Source organism: Phocoena sinus, chromosome 20 (genome assembly GCF_008692025.1).
Source record: "Phocoena sinus isolate mPhoSin1 chromosome 20, mPhoSin1.pri, whole genome shotgun sequence".
Taxonomy (NCBI): domain Eukaryota; kingdom Metazoa; phylum Chordata; class Mammalia; order Artiodactyla; family Phocoenidae; genus Phocoena; species Phocoena sinus.
Window position 1 is genome coordinate 40,985,484 of NC_045782.1, and position 18,628 is coordinate 41,004,111.

The 18,628-nt window shown below is 37.7% G+C and overlaps 1 protein-coding gene and 1 pseudogene across 3 annotated transcripts in view; both read right to left on the reverse strand.

Moving 5' to 3' along the window:
* The window catches only part of GPATCH8 (G-patch domain containing 8), a 99,421-nt gene that overhangs the window by 72,912 nt on the left and 7,881 nt on the right, over positions 1-18,628 (reverse strand). For all 3 annotated transcript variants that reach the window (XM_032615861.1, XM_032615860.1, XM_032615863.1), the window contains one exon: positions 1,342-1,416. In XM_032615861.1, the coding sequence (XP_032471752.1) occupies positions 1,342-1,416 (75 nt within the window). Of the gene's footprint in view, positions 1-1,341; positions 1,417-18,628 lie in introns of those variants that run through there.
* Positions 9,715-18,517, reverse strand: LOC116745398 (annotated as a pseudogene).

Here is an 18,628-nt window from a genome sequence, read left to right on the forward strand (position 1 = left end):
AAAACTCTACCTTATGATAATTCCCAAGATGACATAGAACAAGGCAACAACTTCAGTGATTTTTAACTTAGCAAAGTGGGCTTGGCATTTTATCCTTAAATCAAAACAAGACTGGGCTTTCAGCACATCAGGTGTGAATTCTCCCTCTGCAGCATTATCACATGCGTCATCAATTACTGCCATGCCTAAGTCTAGCATCATGCCAGCACATTAAGACAGAGGTACTATATGCAGTGTTCACTGGACCAGAAGAACAGAAATAAGAAGGGGAGGTGGGGGAGAAAGAAACCCTAGAGAAGAAATTAAAAAAAGGCAGACCGTGCAATACAAACCAGATCATGGCTGCTTAGCTAATATGGGCCAACTGCTGTGGAAGAAAAATGTCGAACACCCCAAGTTGTGTAAATTTCTGTAAACATCTAAACACACACACAAACACACACAACACCAACCTAATTAGGAACATAAATATATGTTGATCCTTTACTATGGTACAGTTATGAAAATAAAAGCTAAAGTTAAAATATCTGCTCTCTAAATTGCCTTATTTTCCTGAGGGAGGAGGAGAAGCTAGTGTTTCTTAAAGGGAGAAGGGGGATGTCTTGACTGCTATAGAGATTCTCTCTTTGATGATTTTTCATTCAAGTTAACCAATAACTTCCTGAAACCCTTATTAAATACGTACACTTAAGCACAAATATTAAATACTGACAATACTGACAAGTTTAGACATTTTAACAATGGGCTGTGTAATCTGAAAATAAAGGGCTTTTCAAAATAAAAATAATGTTCAAAAGTTAAGAGTCAGGAAAATAAATCTCCTTGTTCTATTGCTTTGCATCAATATTTAAAATTAAGTTGTGTGAAAAGATACAATCAACTTTTGACAAACACCAGACATCTCAAGCCACAGAAACCAAAATTACCATGTTTCACAAGAGTCTGGTAAATAAAACATATTAGTCCTTAACTGTTCCTAATGGAACATTTCACACATGATTGTGTTGCCCAGGAAAGGTGAAGCTTTTTAAAGGATCAAAATACATTTTACTCCTTTATTCAATTTACAAAAACACTAAACTTCAACTTGCTATCTTTAACAGGATATCAGTATGGGCCAAAAATGATATTTTTCCATCGAAATTCTAAATTGTCTCTAGATTTTTCACTGATTTCCCAACATATTAAATATTAGATTACAACCCAAATTCTATTTGATTACTGTCGGGCATGCAAGACCTCTAAACTGTACTATAAGTTATTAATAAGTTTAACTTCATTCACATCAAGTGTCACACGAACACTACCTATCTGTGACCCAAAATTAAGCACTGATCTTACCGATTCTATAGGCTTGTCAAGTGATGCTTGTTCAATTTCCAAATGTCCTTCTTCATACTGATCAAAGTGATTACCCTGAAAAAACAAGACAACAGTTATTTTTTCTGAAAGCAATAAATGCCAAAATTATTAGTAAAACTAATCAAACTAGGGGTTATTTTAACTTTTCATTCTTTTTTCCGTAAACAATCAAAACTATGCCACAAATTCAGACTTTCTTAAATTTATAAAAACCATCAGAAGTCTAGATCTAATAATGTGAACTCGTCTTCCTATGACGAACATTGAAACTGCTAACTAAAGCATTATCAAACATTTGGGCTATCAACTCTTTCACAGACTGTATTAGGAAGACTGCAGAATCTTAAAAACAGAGGGTTGTATTGTGTTTCACTTTTCCTAAACAATCTTGTGCTACAGAAAATAAACCCTAACGGCAGAATGCAAATAAAATCTGTATTACAATACTGTTCAATGTTGACAACATTGCTTTTAACTAAAACTGCTAAAACATTCAACTTTAAATCATCAAGTTCTAACTCCAAAGTTTCAAGGAATTCAGAAACAATCTCTTGACACAGTATCCCTAATACAGCTATTCCTCTAATGATCTGCCAAAAGAGATAAGCATGCCTGTATAATGCCATATTTGACCACAATCAAGCAAGCTGTCACTGCAATTAGAATAAGTCAAAACAGCTCAATTGAGGATAGGTGCAGACAACTAGGAAATTCTCTCTAATCCTAGTTTTCTCTGCTCTATGAGAAAGGAAGAGCCCACAATTTGGCTTTAAATCAGAGTATCAATTTTCCGGTTTCCTTCGTGTTACAAAGTAGAGGGCATGAGGATTTGTGAGTCCTGAACTGACCTAAGTCAAAAGACTAAAGACCTCAGTCTAGCCTAAATTTAATTCAGGTGTGGAGTGGTATGACAACTTGAATGTTAACCTAACCAAAAATTACTTTGCTTTTTCAAAGTAAAATTTCAGTTGAAAGAATAAAGCTTAATGATAGCAAGCTCCAACATATAGTTTGCCACACTGTATCACAAACATTAGGTTACTTGTTTCCCTCACCAGAATGTGAAGTCCCTAAGGAGAAGAATGGTGGTCTTATAGTGAAGAAAAAGTTCTGCAACTAGACAGTGGTGATAATGGTCGTACAACACTGTTAATGTATTTAATGCCACTGAACTGTGCACTTTAATATAATTAAAATGAAAATTTTTATGTTATGTGTATTTTACCACATTAAAAATAATAAAACTGTGTGGTAGAGTCTATCCAAAAAAAGAAAGGAGTAATAAGACAGGAGTGGGGTTTCCAAAGACAAAAAGCTAATCTTAAAAGTGGAATAGGATTTAAGAGCAGGTATCCCTTCCAAGAATGAGAAAAAGCAATCATCAACAAACACTAAAATGTGAAAAAATAGCTATGAATCTTGAAAGTCTGTTTTAATCTTCAATATTTTGTCCAACGATCTCTTTAAAACAACACCTGCCTCTTGGCATTTTAACTTCTATTCCAACATTTAAAAGTTTAACAGTTACTTAAAAGGTGTTAATTGCAAAGTACAGCTAAATTCCTAAATAATAAATATCCAGATAATTAGATTAACTCAAACCTCACAGTATTATAGAACACCAATGTCCAGCCAAATCTCATAATTCTCTTTCATTCTATAGATTGATATGATCTAATTTTAAAAGAATAATCTCGGGCTTCCCTGGTGGCGCAGTGGTTGAGAGTCAGCCTGCCGATGCAGGGGACGTGGGTTCGTGCCCCGGTCCGGGAGGATCCCACGTGCCGCGGAGCGGCTGGGCCCGTGGGCCATGGCCGCTGAGCCTGCGCTCCGCGGCGGGAGAGGCCACAGCAGTGAGAGGCCCGCGTACCCCAAAAAAAAAAAAAAAAAAAAAAAAAGAATAATCTCAAACTACCAACAATAACTGGGTACTATTTTTAAAATAATTAAATCTTTAGAGTAGTTAACTTAGAACAACCGTGTTTCAAATCAAAAAAGAACTGCTCCCAAATTTATCACTATCAAAAATGATATAATAAAAGCACAAACACTTAAACAGATATTATTAGTGAACTACCAAGTAATTCTACAAAAAAGAAAATGCCATCTGGGAAAACCCATTCCAGTTCATCCTTAGTACACGAGAAATAACTCGAGTTTTTCCAAATAGATCATGAATCATTAGCAAAATCTTTTTTTCGGTGGCCGAACCACACGGGATGTGGGATCTTAGATCCCCGACCAGGGATTGAACCCGGGGCGGCAGTGAAACCGCAAAGTCTTAAGCACTGGACCACCAGAGAATTCCCTACAAATTACTGTTCATAAATACCAGATTCTAAACACAGCTAAGTTTTCAAATCATTCTGCATCTATCTAACACAATACAAAAGAGCATTAATAATACAGTTTGAGTCCAGGAAAAGATCCACACATTTATGTTTTTTTGAAGTACAGTTGATTTACAATATTTATGATTAATTGATCAACAAAGGTTCAAAAACAGAGAAATACGTATTTTCAACATATGGTGCTAGAACTAGGTATTCATATGCGAAAAAATGAGCCTCAATCCATACCTCACACCATAATAAAAATATAACTCAAAATGTATCACAGACCTAAAAGTAGAACCTAAAATTATAAAATTTCTAGAAGAAATATATAGGAGAAAATCTTGGTGACCTCGGGCGAGACAAAGATTTCTTAAGATACAACCCCAAAAGCACAATCTATAAAAGAAAAAATTGAAAACCTGGACTGGGAGAAAATATTCACAAATCTCAAAGACCTGTATCCAAAATAATAAAGAACTCTCAAAACACAATAATAAGAAAACTCAGTTTTAAAGTAGGCAAAGATTTAAACAGACATTTCACCAAAGAATATATATAGATGGCAAGCACTCAACATCATTAATCATTAGGGGAATACAAACTAAATCACAAGGTGATACACTATGCACCTATTAAAATAGCTTAAAAAAAAAAAACAACCAATATCAAGTGCTGATGAAATTGCACAGAAACTCTCATAGATTGCTGGTGGGAATGTAAAATGGTACAGCCACATTAGAAAACAGTTTGGCAGTGTCTTATAAACTTAAACATACACTTAGCAAATAACCCATCAATACTGTCCCTAGGTATTTACACAAGTAAAAGGAAAAACCTACGTTCACACAAAACCTGCCTGTGAACGTCTGGAAACTACTTAAATGTCCCCCAACTGGGAAATGGATTTAAAAACTATGGTTCACCCGTACAATGGACTATTTTTCAGGAATATAAAGGAAAAAACTACTCATATAAGCAAAAACATGTATGAATTTCAAACACATTATGCTAAGTGAAAGAAACCATACTGAAGTTGTGTCATTTTGATTATATAGCATGTGGAAAAAGCAAAATTAGAGAAAATAAAACTGACTGGTGGTTGACAGGAGCTGTAGACTGTGGTGGTGACTACACTATGATACAGCTTTTTAAAATATTTATTTATTTATTTATCTATTTACCTATTTATTTATTTATTTTGGCTGTGCCGGGTCTTAGTTGCTGTACGGGACTTCTTAGCAGCATATGAACTCTTAGTTGCGGCATGCATGTGGGATCCAGTTCCCCAACCAGGGATTGAACCTGGGCCCCCTGCATTGGAAGGTGAAGTCTTACCCACTGGACCACCAGGGAAGTCCCCTATGACACATTTTGTTAAAACACAAACTATACACATTTAAAATGGGTAAATTTCACCTATAATGGAAAATAATCTGAAAAAGAATATTTATATGTATAACTGAATCACTTTGCTGTACACCTGAAACTAACAACACTGTAAATTAACTATTCTTCAATTTTTTTTTTTTTTTTTTTTTTTGCGGTACACAGGCCTCTCACTGTTGTGGCCTCTCCCATTGCGGAGCACAGGCTCCGGACGCACAGGCTCAGGGGCCATGGCTCACGGGCCCAGCCGCTCCGCGGCACGTGGGATCCTCCCGGACCCGGGCACGAACCCGCGTCCCCTGCATCGGCAGGCTGACTCTCAACCACTGCGCCACCGGGGAAGCCCCAACTATTCTTCAATTTTTAATAAATAAATAAATAAAATGGGCGAATTTCACTATATCTTAATTATACTTTAATTTTTTAAAAAAACTGAAAAAGGGTGGGAAAAGCCAGTATTTCTACATTTCCACCCTTAAAAAAATATTTTTAAGCATTAAAAAAGCTTAAATCCTATTCTGTAAACACACTATAGTGGTAGTTACTTGCATCTATACATGTGTTTAAAATAAAAAATCAATATTACTCTGATAGTTTTTAAAATTAAATAAAACAAAGTAAAAAACATGCATAGACAGCTCTAGAATACATACGAGGCTGATTCTAGAGGTTAACTCAGAAACCTAAGTGTCTAAGAGACAAGATGGAGGCCCCGTTTTTAACTGCATGTTTTTTTTCTTTTGAATTTTATACTTAAATACTCTAATACTCATACCCTAATAGAAATCATAATCATTTTATGTTTACCTCTCAATATTTAAAATGAAAGCTATATGTATTTTTGAATCAATACCACTTTAAAATAGATTTTAAAATATTTCCCCAGAAATGTATTTTAAATAGCGTTGATTCAAAAATACATATAGTTATAACACAGACGTAGAGAACAAACTTATGGATACTAAGGGGGAAGGGGGTGGTGGGAGGAATTGGGAGATTGGGACTGACGTATATACACTACTGATACTATGTATAAAGTAGACAACTGATGAGAGCCTCCTGTGTAGAGCAGGGAACTCTACTCAGTGCTCGTGGTGACCTACATGGGAGGGAAATCTGAGAAAGAGGGGATATATGTGTACGTATAGGTGATTCATTTTGCTGTACAGCAGAAACTAACACAACATTGTAAAGCAACTATACTCCAATAAAAATAACTTTTAAAATGTTTTAAAAATAAATAAATAAATATAGTTATGCATTATGCTGCGTTACTTTGTGACTTTTTTCCCAGAAGGAAAAGGTAAGAGGGGGAACACTGGGAGAAGAATATCACATTTTCCACAGCTATTACAAATTTAAATTGCAGATGATATTCACCGTAACACTTCTTTTATATTTTAAAAGTAGAAACTAATGTCCAACAGGGGAAGAGCTTAATACTATTTATTAATGCAACATTAGGGAGTCATCACAAAAGTTTTAAAACTATATAGAAATATGTTAATTTGAAATTAAATGGAAGGGGGAAAAAAATCAAAAAGACTGTGTAAGACTATGTGGACAAGAATTAAGCAGTGTTAAGTAAATGTGACAGGAGCTGGTAAGTATACCTGAAGAAAAACATCTGACAAACATCTAAAGTTTAGTTTTTTGTTTTTTTTGTTTTTGTTTTTTTTTTGCGGTACGCGGGCCTCTCACTGTTGTGGCCTCTCCCGTTGTGGAGCACAGGCTCCGGACGCGCACACTCAGTGGCCATGGCTCACGGGCCTAGCCGCTCCGCAGCATGTGGGATCTTCCCGGACCGGGGCACGAACCCGTGTCCCCTGCATCGGCAGGCGGACTCTCAATCACTGCGCCACCAGGGAAGCCCTAAGTCCTATTTTTATTACTAATTTGCTGTTTGATCTCATACAAATCATGTTATAGTTCTCATCCATTCTGTACTCATTTATAAAATGAAGAATTTGAACTAGACACTCTTTTATGTTGTTTCTTGGTCTAAAATTCCACGAATTTGCAGATTTAAACTGAATTAAATGTACCCTATAGGAAAAAAAAGGCTGACATTTAAAATTTGTTACTACAAAAACATAATTACCATCAATTTCCGCAAAAGCAAAATGTTAACCACAAAGCCAATAATCCCTGGTGGTGAAGCATAAAACATCTTTCATCTACCACCAAAATAAACGTGATGACATGAAAATCAAGTAAAAGCTAGCAATAATCTAGGTGACCCTGGGTTTGGTATTGACTTTCTACATACTACACCAAGGCATGATACAATGAAAGAAATAATTGATAAGTTTGGACTTTATTAAAATGTGTAACTTCTGCTCTGTGAAAGACACTGTCAAGAGAATAAGAAGACAAGGCACAAATCAGGACAAAATATTTGCAAAAAAACCACATCTGATAAAGGGCTATTACCCAAAATATACAAAGAACTCAAACAATAAGAAAACAACTCAATTAAAAACTGAGCAAAATATCTAAACTGATACCTCACCAACAATTAAAAACTGAGCAAAATATCTAAACTGATACCTCACCAAAGAAAATATACATAGAGCAAATAGTATATGAAAAGATGCTCAACATCTTATTTCGTTAAGGAATTGCAAGTTAAAATGAAATACCACTACATATTAGAATGGCTAACATCCAAGACACTGAAAACACCAAATGCTAGAAAGGATGTGGGAGCAACAGGAATTCTCATTCACGGCTGGTGGGAAAGCAAAATAATACTCTGGAAGATAGTTTGGCAGTTTCTTACAAAACTAAACATAGCCGCCTTACCACACGATCCAGCAATTGCATTCCTTGGTATCCAAATGCGTTTAAAACTTATATCAAACAAAATCCTGCACATGACAGTTATAGTAGTTTTATTCATAATTGCTATAACTTGGAAACAACCAAGATGTCAAATAGATGAACAGATTAACCGTGGTACATCCATGCAATAGAATATTATTCAGCGCTAAAAAGAAATGAACTATCAAGCCACAAAAAGATACAGAGGTATCTTGAATACATATTATTTATACTAAGTGAGAGACACCAACCTGAAAGGTTATAATACTGTTATGACTCCAAATATGTAACATTCTGGAAAAAGCAATACTATGGAAACAGTTAAAAAAAAACAAACAAAAAAAACAAAACAAAACAGTGGTTGCCAGGGGCTTAAAGGGGAAGAAGGGATAAATAGATGGAGCACAGGAAATTTTTAGGACAGTGAAACTGTTCTGTATGATACTATAATGGTGGATACATGTCATTATACTACATTTGTCAAAACCACTGAACTACACCAAGAGTGAACCCTAATGTAAACTACAACCTTGGTTGATAACCATTTGTCAATGTTGGTTCACCTCTTGTAACAAATGTACCACTCTGGTGGGAATTGCTGATGACGGTTGATGTGAAGGGGGGAATGGATATATGGGAACACTGAACTTTGAGCTCAACTTTGCTGTGAATCTAAAACTGCTCTAAAAAATAAAGTCTATATTTTTTTTTATAAGTAGCAACAAAAAAAGTTAATAACTTGAGTAAACCCGTAGTCAAAATTTCTAAAGCATTTCTTCAAAACAGTATGTCCAGGGGCTTCCCTGGTGGCGCAGTGGTTGAGAGTCCGCCTGCCGATGCAGGGGACACGGGTTCGTGCCCCGGTCCGGGAAGATCCCACATGCCGCGGAGCGGCTGGGCCCGTGAGCCATGGCCACTGAGCCTGCATGTCCGGAGCCTGTGCTTCGCAACGGGAGAGGCCACAACAGTGAGAGGCCCACGTACCGCAAAAAAAAAAAAAAAAAAAACACAGTATGTCCATTTTAAAACCTGACTACAGGGCTTCCCTGGTGGTGCAGTGGTTGGGAGTCCGCCTGCCAATGCAGGGGACAAGGGTTCGAGCCCTGGTCCAGGAGGATCCCACATGCCACGGAGCAGCTAAGCCTATGCGCCACAGCTGCTGAGCCTGCGCTCTAGAGCCTGTGAGCCACAACTACTGAAGTGCACACGCCTACAGCCCGAGCTCCACAGCAAGAGAGGCCACTGCAGTGAGAAGCCTGCGCACCACAATGAAGAGTGGCCCCCACTCACCGCAACTAGAGAAAGCTGCACGCAGCAACGGGGACCCAACACAGCCAAAAATAAATAATAAATAAATAAATTTATTTAAAAAAAAAACTGACTAAAAAATTGTAAAACTGATAACAATGATTACCTCTAAGAAATGAAATGGAGAATGCAGCACTTTCTTTCACTTTTTACTTTGTTACAATGTAGCCTGAACTTTTATACAGTATCCACTTTTATATTTGTGCTACTTGTTCTGTTTTCGTTTGGGGGGTTTGGTTTTTTTTTGCTTTTTTAGAAGCTTTTTAATTGCTTTATTAACTTTACATTTTTCCAGGCGAATGGGTGAAACTGTACTGTTGGCAGAAAAACTTCGATTGGGTGCCAAGGCAATCTCTAATTAGAAGCTGGTAACACCTGACACATGGAAATTACATAAGGTTCACAGCAAACGGATCGGTAAAGGCATATCAGGAAAATGAAAGGAAAAAGAACACAACATTGGGAATCACAGTATTAATCTCAAGGGAAATGGCAGGAGTCAAGGCATAAGGCAAAATTCATCATGATGGTCATGGTGATTAGAGAGCTCCCCTACAAGTATACAAAGACAATTCCTCAACTGCAGCTCCCTAAGTTTTCTCCTGATTTCTCTCAACCCGTCCATTCACATTTCCATCTCCACCCATCCCATCACTGACCTGTCTACTGGGTATGGCCCACTGGAAATTACAGGCAACTCGGAGAGCCTTTCCCTGTGTATTATTTCCTGCTGGCTGGTGGCCTTCGCCCCCTCCCAAAGGGGGGGTCTTCCTCTCCATTCTTCATGGGCTGCTCCATTTCTTCATTTTCCTAGGCCTATCCTTGCTGTCTTCTTGCTTCTCCGATTCTCGCCACCAGTGCACTGCCGCAACACTTATACCCACAGACCTGCTCCACTTTCCCTGGAGGGATGAAGGCTGCTTTGCTCTGCAGCTCCCAGTCATGTGAGGGCACCACGTCACCGCCAAGCTCACCCCCCAACTCCTGTAGCCAGTGCAGCAGGAGTGCACCCCTCCTGCCTCAAGCACACACACAGAAAACTCCCTGTATTACTGTTTTTAATAATACATTTTAATAAAGGGGGCACAATGTTCTAAAAAATTAAAGATGTTATTAGCACAAAGCTTCCTTACCTGTGACAAGAGGCTATTGGACTACATGCTATATCTAGGTATAAGATTAAAGTTCTACCTACAAGTTGAGTCTAACAGAATGTCTGGGAAAAAGTATTTTACAAAAAACACCCCATTAAGGGCATAATTTGAACAGTGCAAATCATCTTTTTTTTTTTTTTTTTTTTTTTTCCGGCCACACCACGCAGCTTGTGGGATCTTAGTTCCCTGACCAGGGACTGAATGCAGGCCACCACAATGAAAGCACTGAGTCCTAACCACTGGACAACCAGGGAATCCCACAAATCACCTTCAAAAGACTGAAAAAATTAAGGGACAAGGGCAAGGATGTGGAAATACTGAGTCCTTACAACAGTTAAAAAATCATCTTGTATAAACAAACCTCTTCTCTCTTTATTTACATAAAAGGACATGTTATTCTAACCCAACACGTAATATTCACTAATTTTTTGTCATCTACTAGGAAGTGTTCTGGCACAAGACACATAGATAAAGAAAGAGTGCCTGGACTTAAAGAATATGCCTTATGGAGAAGGAAACAGCTAAACAGTGAATTACAATATGGTTAAGTGCCATAACAGAGATGTAAATGAAGAGCTGCAGGAGCACAGACTAGGAGTATCAAGCAAGACTTCAAAGCGGAAGGGGGCTGGATCATAGCCAGGTGCAGGTGGAGTGTGGAGACTCTTCTACTGAAAAGTATAAGGCTGGCTTTGTAGAGCGCAGGACTTATTCTCTGATCTATGATTTACGCTATATGCAGCTAGTAGAGGTCTTTAAGAAAGAGAGTAGTATAGTAAGATTTGCTTTTTAAAACTGTTTATTAAGTTTTTTTTTAAGGAGGTGGGGAGGAGGACCAAATATACAGAAAACAAAGGAGGAGCTGGAAAAGATCAAAGACAATGGAGATTTGGAGGGAATTGCCTTGAAGACTAGATAGCTCCTTCCTCAAAGAAGAGTTAAGAAGGACTATATTGGGCTTCCCTGGTGGCGCAGTGGTTGAGAGTCCGCCTGCCGATGCAGGGGACACGGGTTCGTGCCCCGGTCCGGGAGGATCCCACGTGCCGCGGAGCGGCTGGGCCCGTGAGCCATGGCCGCTGAGCCTGCGCGTCCGGAGCCTGTGCTCCGCAACGGGAGGGGCCACAACAGTGAGAGGCCCGTGTACCGCAAAAAAATAAAAAAATAAAAAAAAAATAAAAAAAAAAAAAAGAAGGACTATATTTTTGTTGGGCATGAAGGTGGTCAAAGAAGATATATGAAACTCTTCATTTTTCTTTAGCAAAGGAAGCAAGCAGTCCCTTGTTTCCCCCGAAACAGATCATTTAAAGCAAATCTTTCTTACCTATAGGAACAACGTTAAATTTTGGATCCATGCTCCTAATGAAGGCTTTTATATCAAGTAAGTCATAAATTTATCTAACAATGCCCCAAACACAAATGTACAAGTCAAAGGGTTTGCTTTAGAAGATTAAACAAATCTACAATAAACATAAGCGTAGGGCCCCACTGAGCTAGAGAATATATATAGGTACTTATGATAAATTGAAATACTTATTAAGTATTAATTACTCAAAATTAATGACAATTATAACATTAACTAAATTTTTGCTCAATGTCAAGAAGAGTCTAAGGAGCCATGACAGCTAAATGTAATGTGATATCCTGTATGGGATCCTGGAATAGAAAAAGGACATTAGGGGAATACTAAGGATATCTGAATAAAGTTAATAATAATGTATTAAGGGACTTCCCTGGCAGTCCAGTGGTTAAGACTCCACGCTTCCAATGCAGGGGGCGCGGGTTCGTTCCCTGGTCGGGGAACTAAGATCCCACATGCCTCTGGGTGCGGCCAAATGCTACTACTACTACTACTACTAATATATCAATATTGGCTCTTTAGTACAAATATGCCATACTAATGTAAAATGTTAACAGCAGGGGAAAATGGGCACAAAGTATATGAGGTGTTATGTGTATATATATGAACTCTGTACTACCTTAGCAATCTCTCTGTAAATCTAAAACTGTACTAAAATAAAAGGTTTATTTTTTAAAAAAAAGTTTTGGGAAGGGTCAATACCACTCCATACACACAGACATGTACAGCTTCTTTTAGCTTTATAAAATACCTCTAGAAACCTTATCCTAAGGTTATTAGGATAAGCTCATGAGATACTCAATACAGGATCTGGGAATCAGCTGAATTTAGGGGATTTTTTTTTTTTATCATCACTATTTTACAAACAAGAGAACTGATACATAAACGGATACAGAGATTGTCACAAATTCACAAAGGCTTCTGATTCTTAGTCTCATATTCCTTCCACTACATTCCCATACAAAGCCCAAAGATTAAAAAAAATAAGCTTGCCTCCATAATTCTGAAATAATATTCCCTATAGAAAGCAGAGTTAGTCGAAACCTAGTTATCAATATATAAAAGAGCTAACTAATAAGAACCTGCTGTATAGCACAGGGAACTCTACTCAATACTCTGTAAGGGCCTATATAGGAAAAGAATCTTTAAAAAAAAAAGTGGATATATGTATATGTATAGCTGTACACCTGAAACTAACACAACACTGTAAATCAACTATACTCCAAATAAAAATTAAAAAAAAAAAACAACAAAAAACCTAGTTATCACAAAAGACACGGAAAGACTGAGGATGTGTTATACATTAGAGGAGACAAAGAATAGCTAAATGTAATCAATGTGGAATCCTGGATGGGATTCTGGAACAGAAAAAGGACATCAGTAGAAAAAGTAGTAAAATTCAAGTAAGCTCTATGGTTTAGTTAATATTATTTTACCAATGTTAATTTCCTAGTTTTGATAATTATATTATGGTTATTGTACAAATACTGTAGCAGGAGAAGTTGGGTGAGTGATATACCAAAACCCTCTATACTATTTTTGGGACCATTCCATATGTCTAAAATAAGTTTAAAATAAATTAGTTTAAAATAAAAACAAAAATCTTTTAGTTATTATTATTATTGAAAGCATATTATTATGAGAAAACAATTAGAGTGCTGAAAAATGTGCTTGCATGCTACCGTTGGAAAGGTAGAATGGAGAATGCTTGTATATATTAAGTAACTCTGAAAGAACCCACATATAATTGGAAATAGTGGTTGTCTTTGAGGTTAAGTGGTTTAACTTTTCACTCTGAATCCTTTTGTCCCTTCTGAATGTCATACTAGAAAAGCAAAACGAAGAACAAAGGAAGGGATATAAAAAGTGATTTCAAACTCCCACGGCACAAACTATGATAGTAGTAGCAATGATGATGATGATGATGATAATTATATTTTATTTCTTGCCTCTCTCCCCCACAAAAATTTTTTTCAAGTCATTCAGATGAACTTACTAAGATCCTTCTTTCCAAAAATAGTCAGTATGGCATCCGATTATCTGAAGACCCCAACAGGGATTTGAACAGAAGTAATTTTTTCTGCTTTACCCTGCTTTCAAAACCACATTTAGATCTCTCAAATCCCGTTAGAGGTAAAATGATCGTATCATACAAACCAGGGCACTCTGAGAGTAAAAGGGAGTGCTAATCGTTATTAATTAGCCAGGACAAGAAGCATAAACCAAACACTGGGTCACCCTAGTGAAAATTCACAGATCCTATGTTAGAGCATTCTTAAAATTTGGTTTCAATGATGACTGCTTTGAACACTTATTCCATTGTCTAAATCAACTCTTCCTTTCTAAATATTACCTGCTTTCAGAATTCAAATATAGTTTTTCATTTATGCTGATCAGAAATGTAATTTCAAAAAGATCAGACACGCACACACCAAAAAATGTGTCAAAGATTTTTAAATGCACACACATGTATACATACACCCAGCTGACTTTCTTTCAACTGCTTCTTCTCTCAAAAAAGTATCAACTTGGGCTTCCCTGGTGGCGCAGTGGTTGGGAGTCTGCCTGCCGATGCAGGGGACACGGGTTCGTGCCCCGGTCTGGGAAGATCCCACATGCCGCGGAGCGGCTGGGCCCGTGAGCCATGGCCGCTGAGCCTGCGCGTCCGGAGCCTGTCCTCCGCAACGGGAGAGGCCACAACAGTGAGAGGCCCGCGTAACGCATAAAAAAAAAAAAAAAAAAAGTATCAACTTGTGGTAGGTCTAACTACAAATGAATAGAAACTGACTGACCTGTGTGTCATTAAAAGTACATGGTAGTTCTAGTTCCTTACAGGTCAAGAATTCTGCTTCCAAGCACAGGACAAATGTGGAAACTTCTCATTACAAATTTAGCTGTAGTGATCATTTAAATATAAATAGAGACAGGGGTTGCCCTAAATTTATCCATATAAATAATCTTGTTTTTTGCTAACCAGTGCTAATTTCGGAATCCACGTAATCCCACAGCTGTACCTTTTCCAGTGATTAACTATATGGTAATTAATAGGGAAAACTAGAGCTAAAGAAAAGTGTGGGCCAATTCTTTAAGGATCACAACAAACAGCCCATAATTTCAAATAGCAAAACACAATATTTAAGACCCTAAAGAGGTGAGTCTCTTCCATGTTCCTATGACTATTAAAATTTAATACCATTTCTTAAAAAAAAGAAAAGAAAAATATTACTCACAGTCAAAGTCGGCAGATACAAAGTTCTGATCTGAATAGTCAAATCAATTATTAACACAAGGATTATACAGACTGAGATTTTAAATCCTGTCTGGCTTTTCCTATCTAGACTAGGTATGAGCCAAGTTTAAAAGTTTTATCTTTGGCAGTTTATTGTACCACTCATGCCAACCCTATCTTAGCACCTGGCTCTGGCTATTTAGCTGCATACTGTAGATGTTCCTGTCTCTCTGCTCCAAATCTCCCCAACCATAATTTATCTTTTGTACTGTATTTACCATTAGCCCCTTAGAGATTGTCTAATGTCTCCAAGTATATATTATTAATCACAGTCCTACATCACAACTCAAATAACATACTTGTTTATAATCTGGACTTTCTAAATACAAAATGTATAATGATGCTGATTCCACCTGCCATGGACCAAAAATAGTTTTGTTTAGCAGACAGAGCCATACAGAACAGCTTCATATTTCATCTATGAATAAAAACAGTCCTCCTCTGTCAACAAATAAATATGAGAATTCATCTGTCTCCCTCTGCCCTACTCATTCCAAATAAACTAATTCTAGTATTATCTTAATTCAGAAAGAAAATGTCTCAGGATGAAAAACCTATCCAAAAAGAAATGGACATTCTGGGACTTCTCTGGCAGTCCAGCGGTTAGGACTCCACACTTTCGCTGCTAAGGGCCTTGGGTTCTATCACTGGTTGGGGAGCTAAGATCCCAAAAGCCTCTTGGCCAGAAAAAAAAAAGGACATTCTGGGGGATTATTGATGTTTTTTTATTAGTATATTTAAAATTTATTTCAATTTAGAAAGTAGACAGAAACACCATTGTGGTCAATTCCTCAAAAACCCCAGTTCTTCACTACTGTTTTCCTAATGACATAGTCTGATTTCCAGTGCCTTCCAGTATATTATTGTAAAGCCAAAGATCTCTGAAGTCAGAGACACCAGAAATCAAATCATTACTGTCTGCTAGCTGTATAACCTTGGGCAGATTACCAAACCACTCTCTGGGTTTAGGCCTGTTTCCGCAGCTGTAAATTCCAGATGATCACACTACAGTATTACTGCATAGGTTTTGAGATTTAAAGAGTTACAAAATAATGAATTATTATTTTAAGGCACTGTTGAGGCCAGTCAGTAACCCAGAAGAATAAATTCACTTATAAAACTTAACTCTATGTAATCTGGTAGGAAAGATAACTGGCTAAGCCATCTCAGTAAATATCTAAGAACTTGAAAACACATTACACTGAGTCAAGGGTATAAGCATATCACACACTCATCTAAAAATACACGTACATCTGTTTGACATATCAAATTTTCTGGATAATTTGACTAGAACAAGAAAGGACTGGTTTCCAAAAACTCATTACACTGAAAAATTAGGAACTTTTTAAAACCCCATAGGAGAAGTCGACCTTTTTCAGAAATGCAGGCAAAGTCAGTAAACAATTTTTGAGGCATTCAAAAAGATATGGAGGGCTTCCCTGGTGGCACAGTGGTTGAGAGTCCGCCTGCCGATGCAAGGGACACGGGTTCGTGCCCCGGTCTGGGAAGATCCCACATGCTGCAGAGCGGCTAGGCCCGTGAGCCATGGCCACTGAGCCTGCGCGTCCGGAGCCTGTGCTCCGCAACGGGGAAGGCCACAACAGTCAGAGGCCCACGTACCACAAAAACAAAAACAAAAAAAAGATATGGAGACAATAGTTAAGAAGTCCTCTGAGGGGCTTCCCTGGTGGCGCAGTGGTTAAGAATCCACCTGCCAATGCAGGGGACACGGGTTTGAGCCCTGGTCCGGGAAAATCCCACGTGCCTCGGAGCAACTAAGCCCATGCGCCACAACTACTGAGCCTGCGTGGCACAACTACTGAAGCCCGCATGCAGCAACGAAGACCCAACGCAGCCAAAGATAGACATAAATAGATAGAAAAAATAAATTAATTAATTAAAAAAAAAGAAGTCCTCTGAGACCCATAGCAATGCTTATTATTTTTCACCACTGGCTGGTACGATAAATGTCTATCTATTTAGACGTTTGACAAAAATTCTGCACTAGTCCAAGGAAAAACAATGTGTATGTACAATGTGTCACACAAAAGGAAACTCACAACTAAAAGATTGCTGAAATTATATACAATATAAAATAAAGTGAGATTATAACTCTCCGTAAGACAACCTCCACACTTGAAATATCCTTCAACTGGCTTTAGGATGTTACAGAACTAATAGGTCAACCTAGATAATCCACAGCACAGCAGGAAGCTGAGCCACCAAGTCTGGACATTCTTCTTAAGACTCTACGAAGTCTTTCCTTCCTACATACATGCCTCTACTTAACCATTAATTCAAATACCTGAGCAACCTGTAGGTGCCAGACCCTGACTCAATACTAGAAAAATGAATAAAACAAGAAAGACTGCATTCAAGGAGTTCCACGTCCAGGAAGATGAGATAAATTATAAGTATTATAATAAGTATTACAAAGTATACCGTAGGAGAAATAAAACAACACAGTGGTTAAAGGCTGAGACTGGTCCAAACTACTTGAAACCTACTTCTTCGACTCACTAGCTGTGGGAAGTGGGGAAGTTTTTCTTTTGTAAAATGGGGATAAAAATAAAACCCACCTTACCAGGGGATTACATGATATAATAATGCATACCACAGTACCTAACAGAGAGAGCACTCTGTACTGTTAGCTACTACTATTACTAATAAAAGTGTTGTTACTGAAATATGACCAAAGTGCTGTGGGAGCACAGAAAATGAAGCAACTAACTCTGCCTAGGGAAGACGACAGAGACAACAGCAAACTGAGTCTTGAAGAATGAGTAGTAAGGGGACTTCCCTGGTGGTGTGGTGGATAAGACTCCCTGCTCCCAATGCAGGGGGCCTGGGTTCAATCCCTGGTCAGGGAACTAGATCCCACACGCATGCCGCAACTAAGGAGCCTGCCTGCCGAAACTAAGACCTGGTGTAACCAAAATAAATAAATATTTTTTTTTTTCTTAAAAAAAGAATGAGTAGTAGGAATTCCAGACAGGTAAGAGCATATGCAAAAACAAAAAACAATGAAAGAGCCTAGCATGTCCAGATAATAACATAAACTACAAAATAGCAGGACAGGACAATGAGGGGAAAGAAAAGAAATACACCTGTTACAATGGCACGAGATGCTTAAGAGTCTTAGAAACCAAGTTAGTGTGTTTGTATCTTATACTTGAAACAATCAGGAAAGACAGGAAAAGTCATATTTTAGGAGAAAACAAGGTTCAAAACTGAGTTCACTGTGTGGCCTCAATTTCTCAGTTTTCTCTTACGTAAAATGAAGGATACCACCACCTGGTTTGGATGGTTACTTAGATTAGATAAATATCTCCAAAATGCCATGGCACGTGGCCTGGCATGTAAAACTACTCAAAAAATAGTAGCTGACAGTAGCATCATTAGATTCCACAGCAGTCAACTTTTGATGCTATAATGGTCATGGATAAGTTTTTGGTATCCTAATTTGACAGTACCCAGTAGAAGTACCACTCTTCTCTGCCATCTACTCTTTTACTGGAACAAATTAACAAAATGGAATAATTTTTTTAAAATCTTATTTTCTTATCTTTTTATGATGCTGTGCTAACAAACAGGCACTCAATAAATGTTTGGG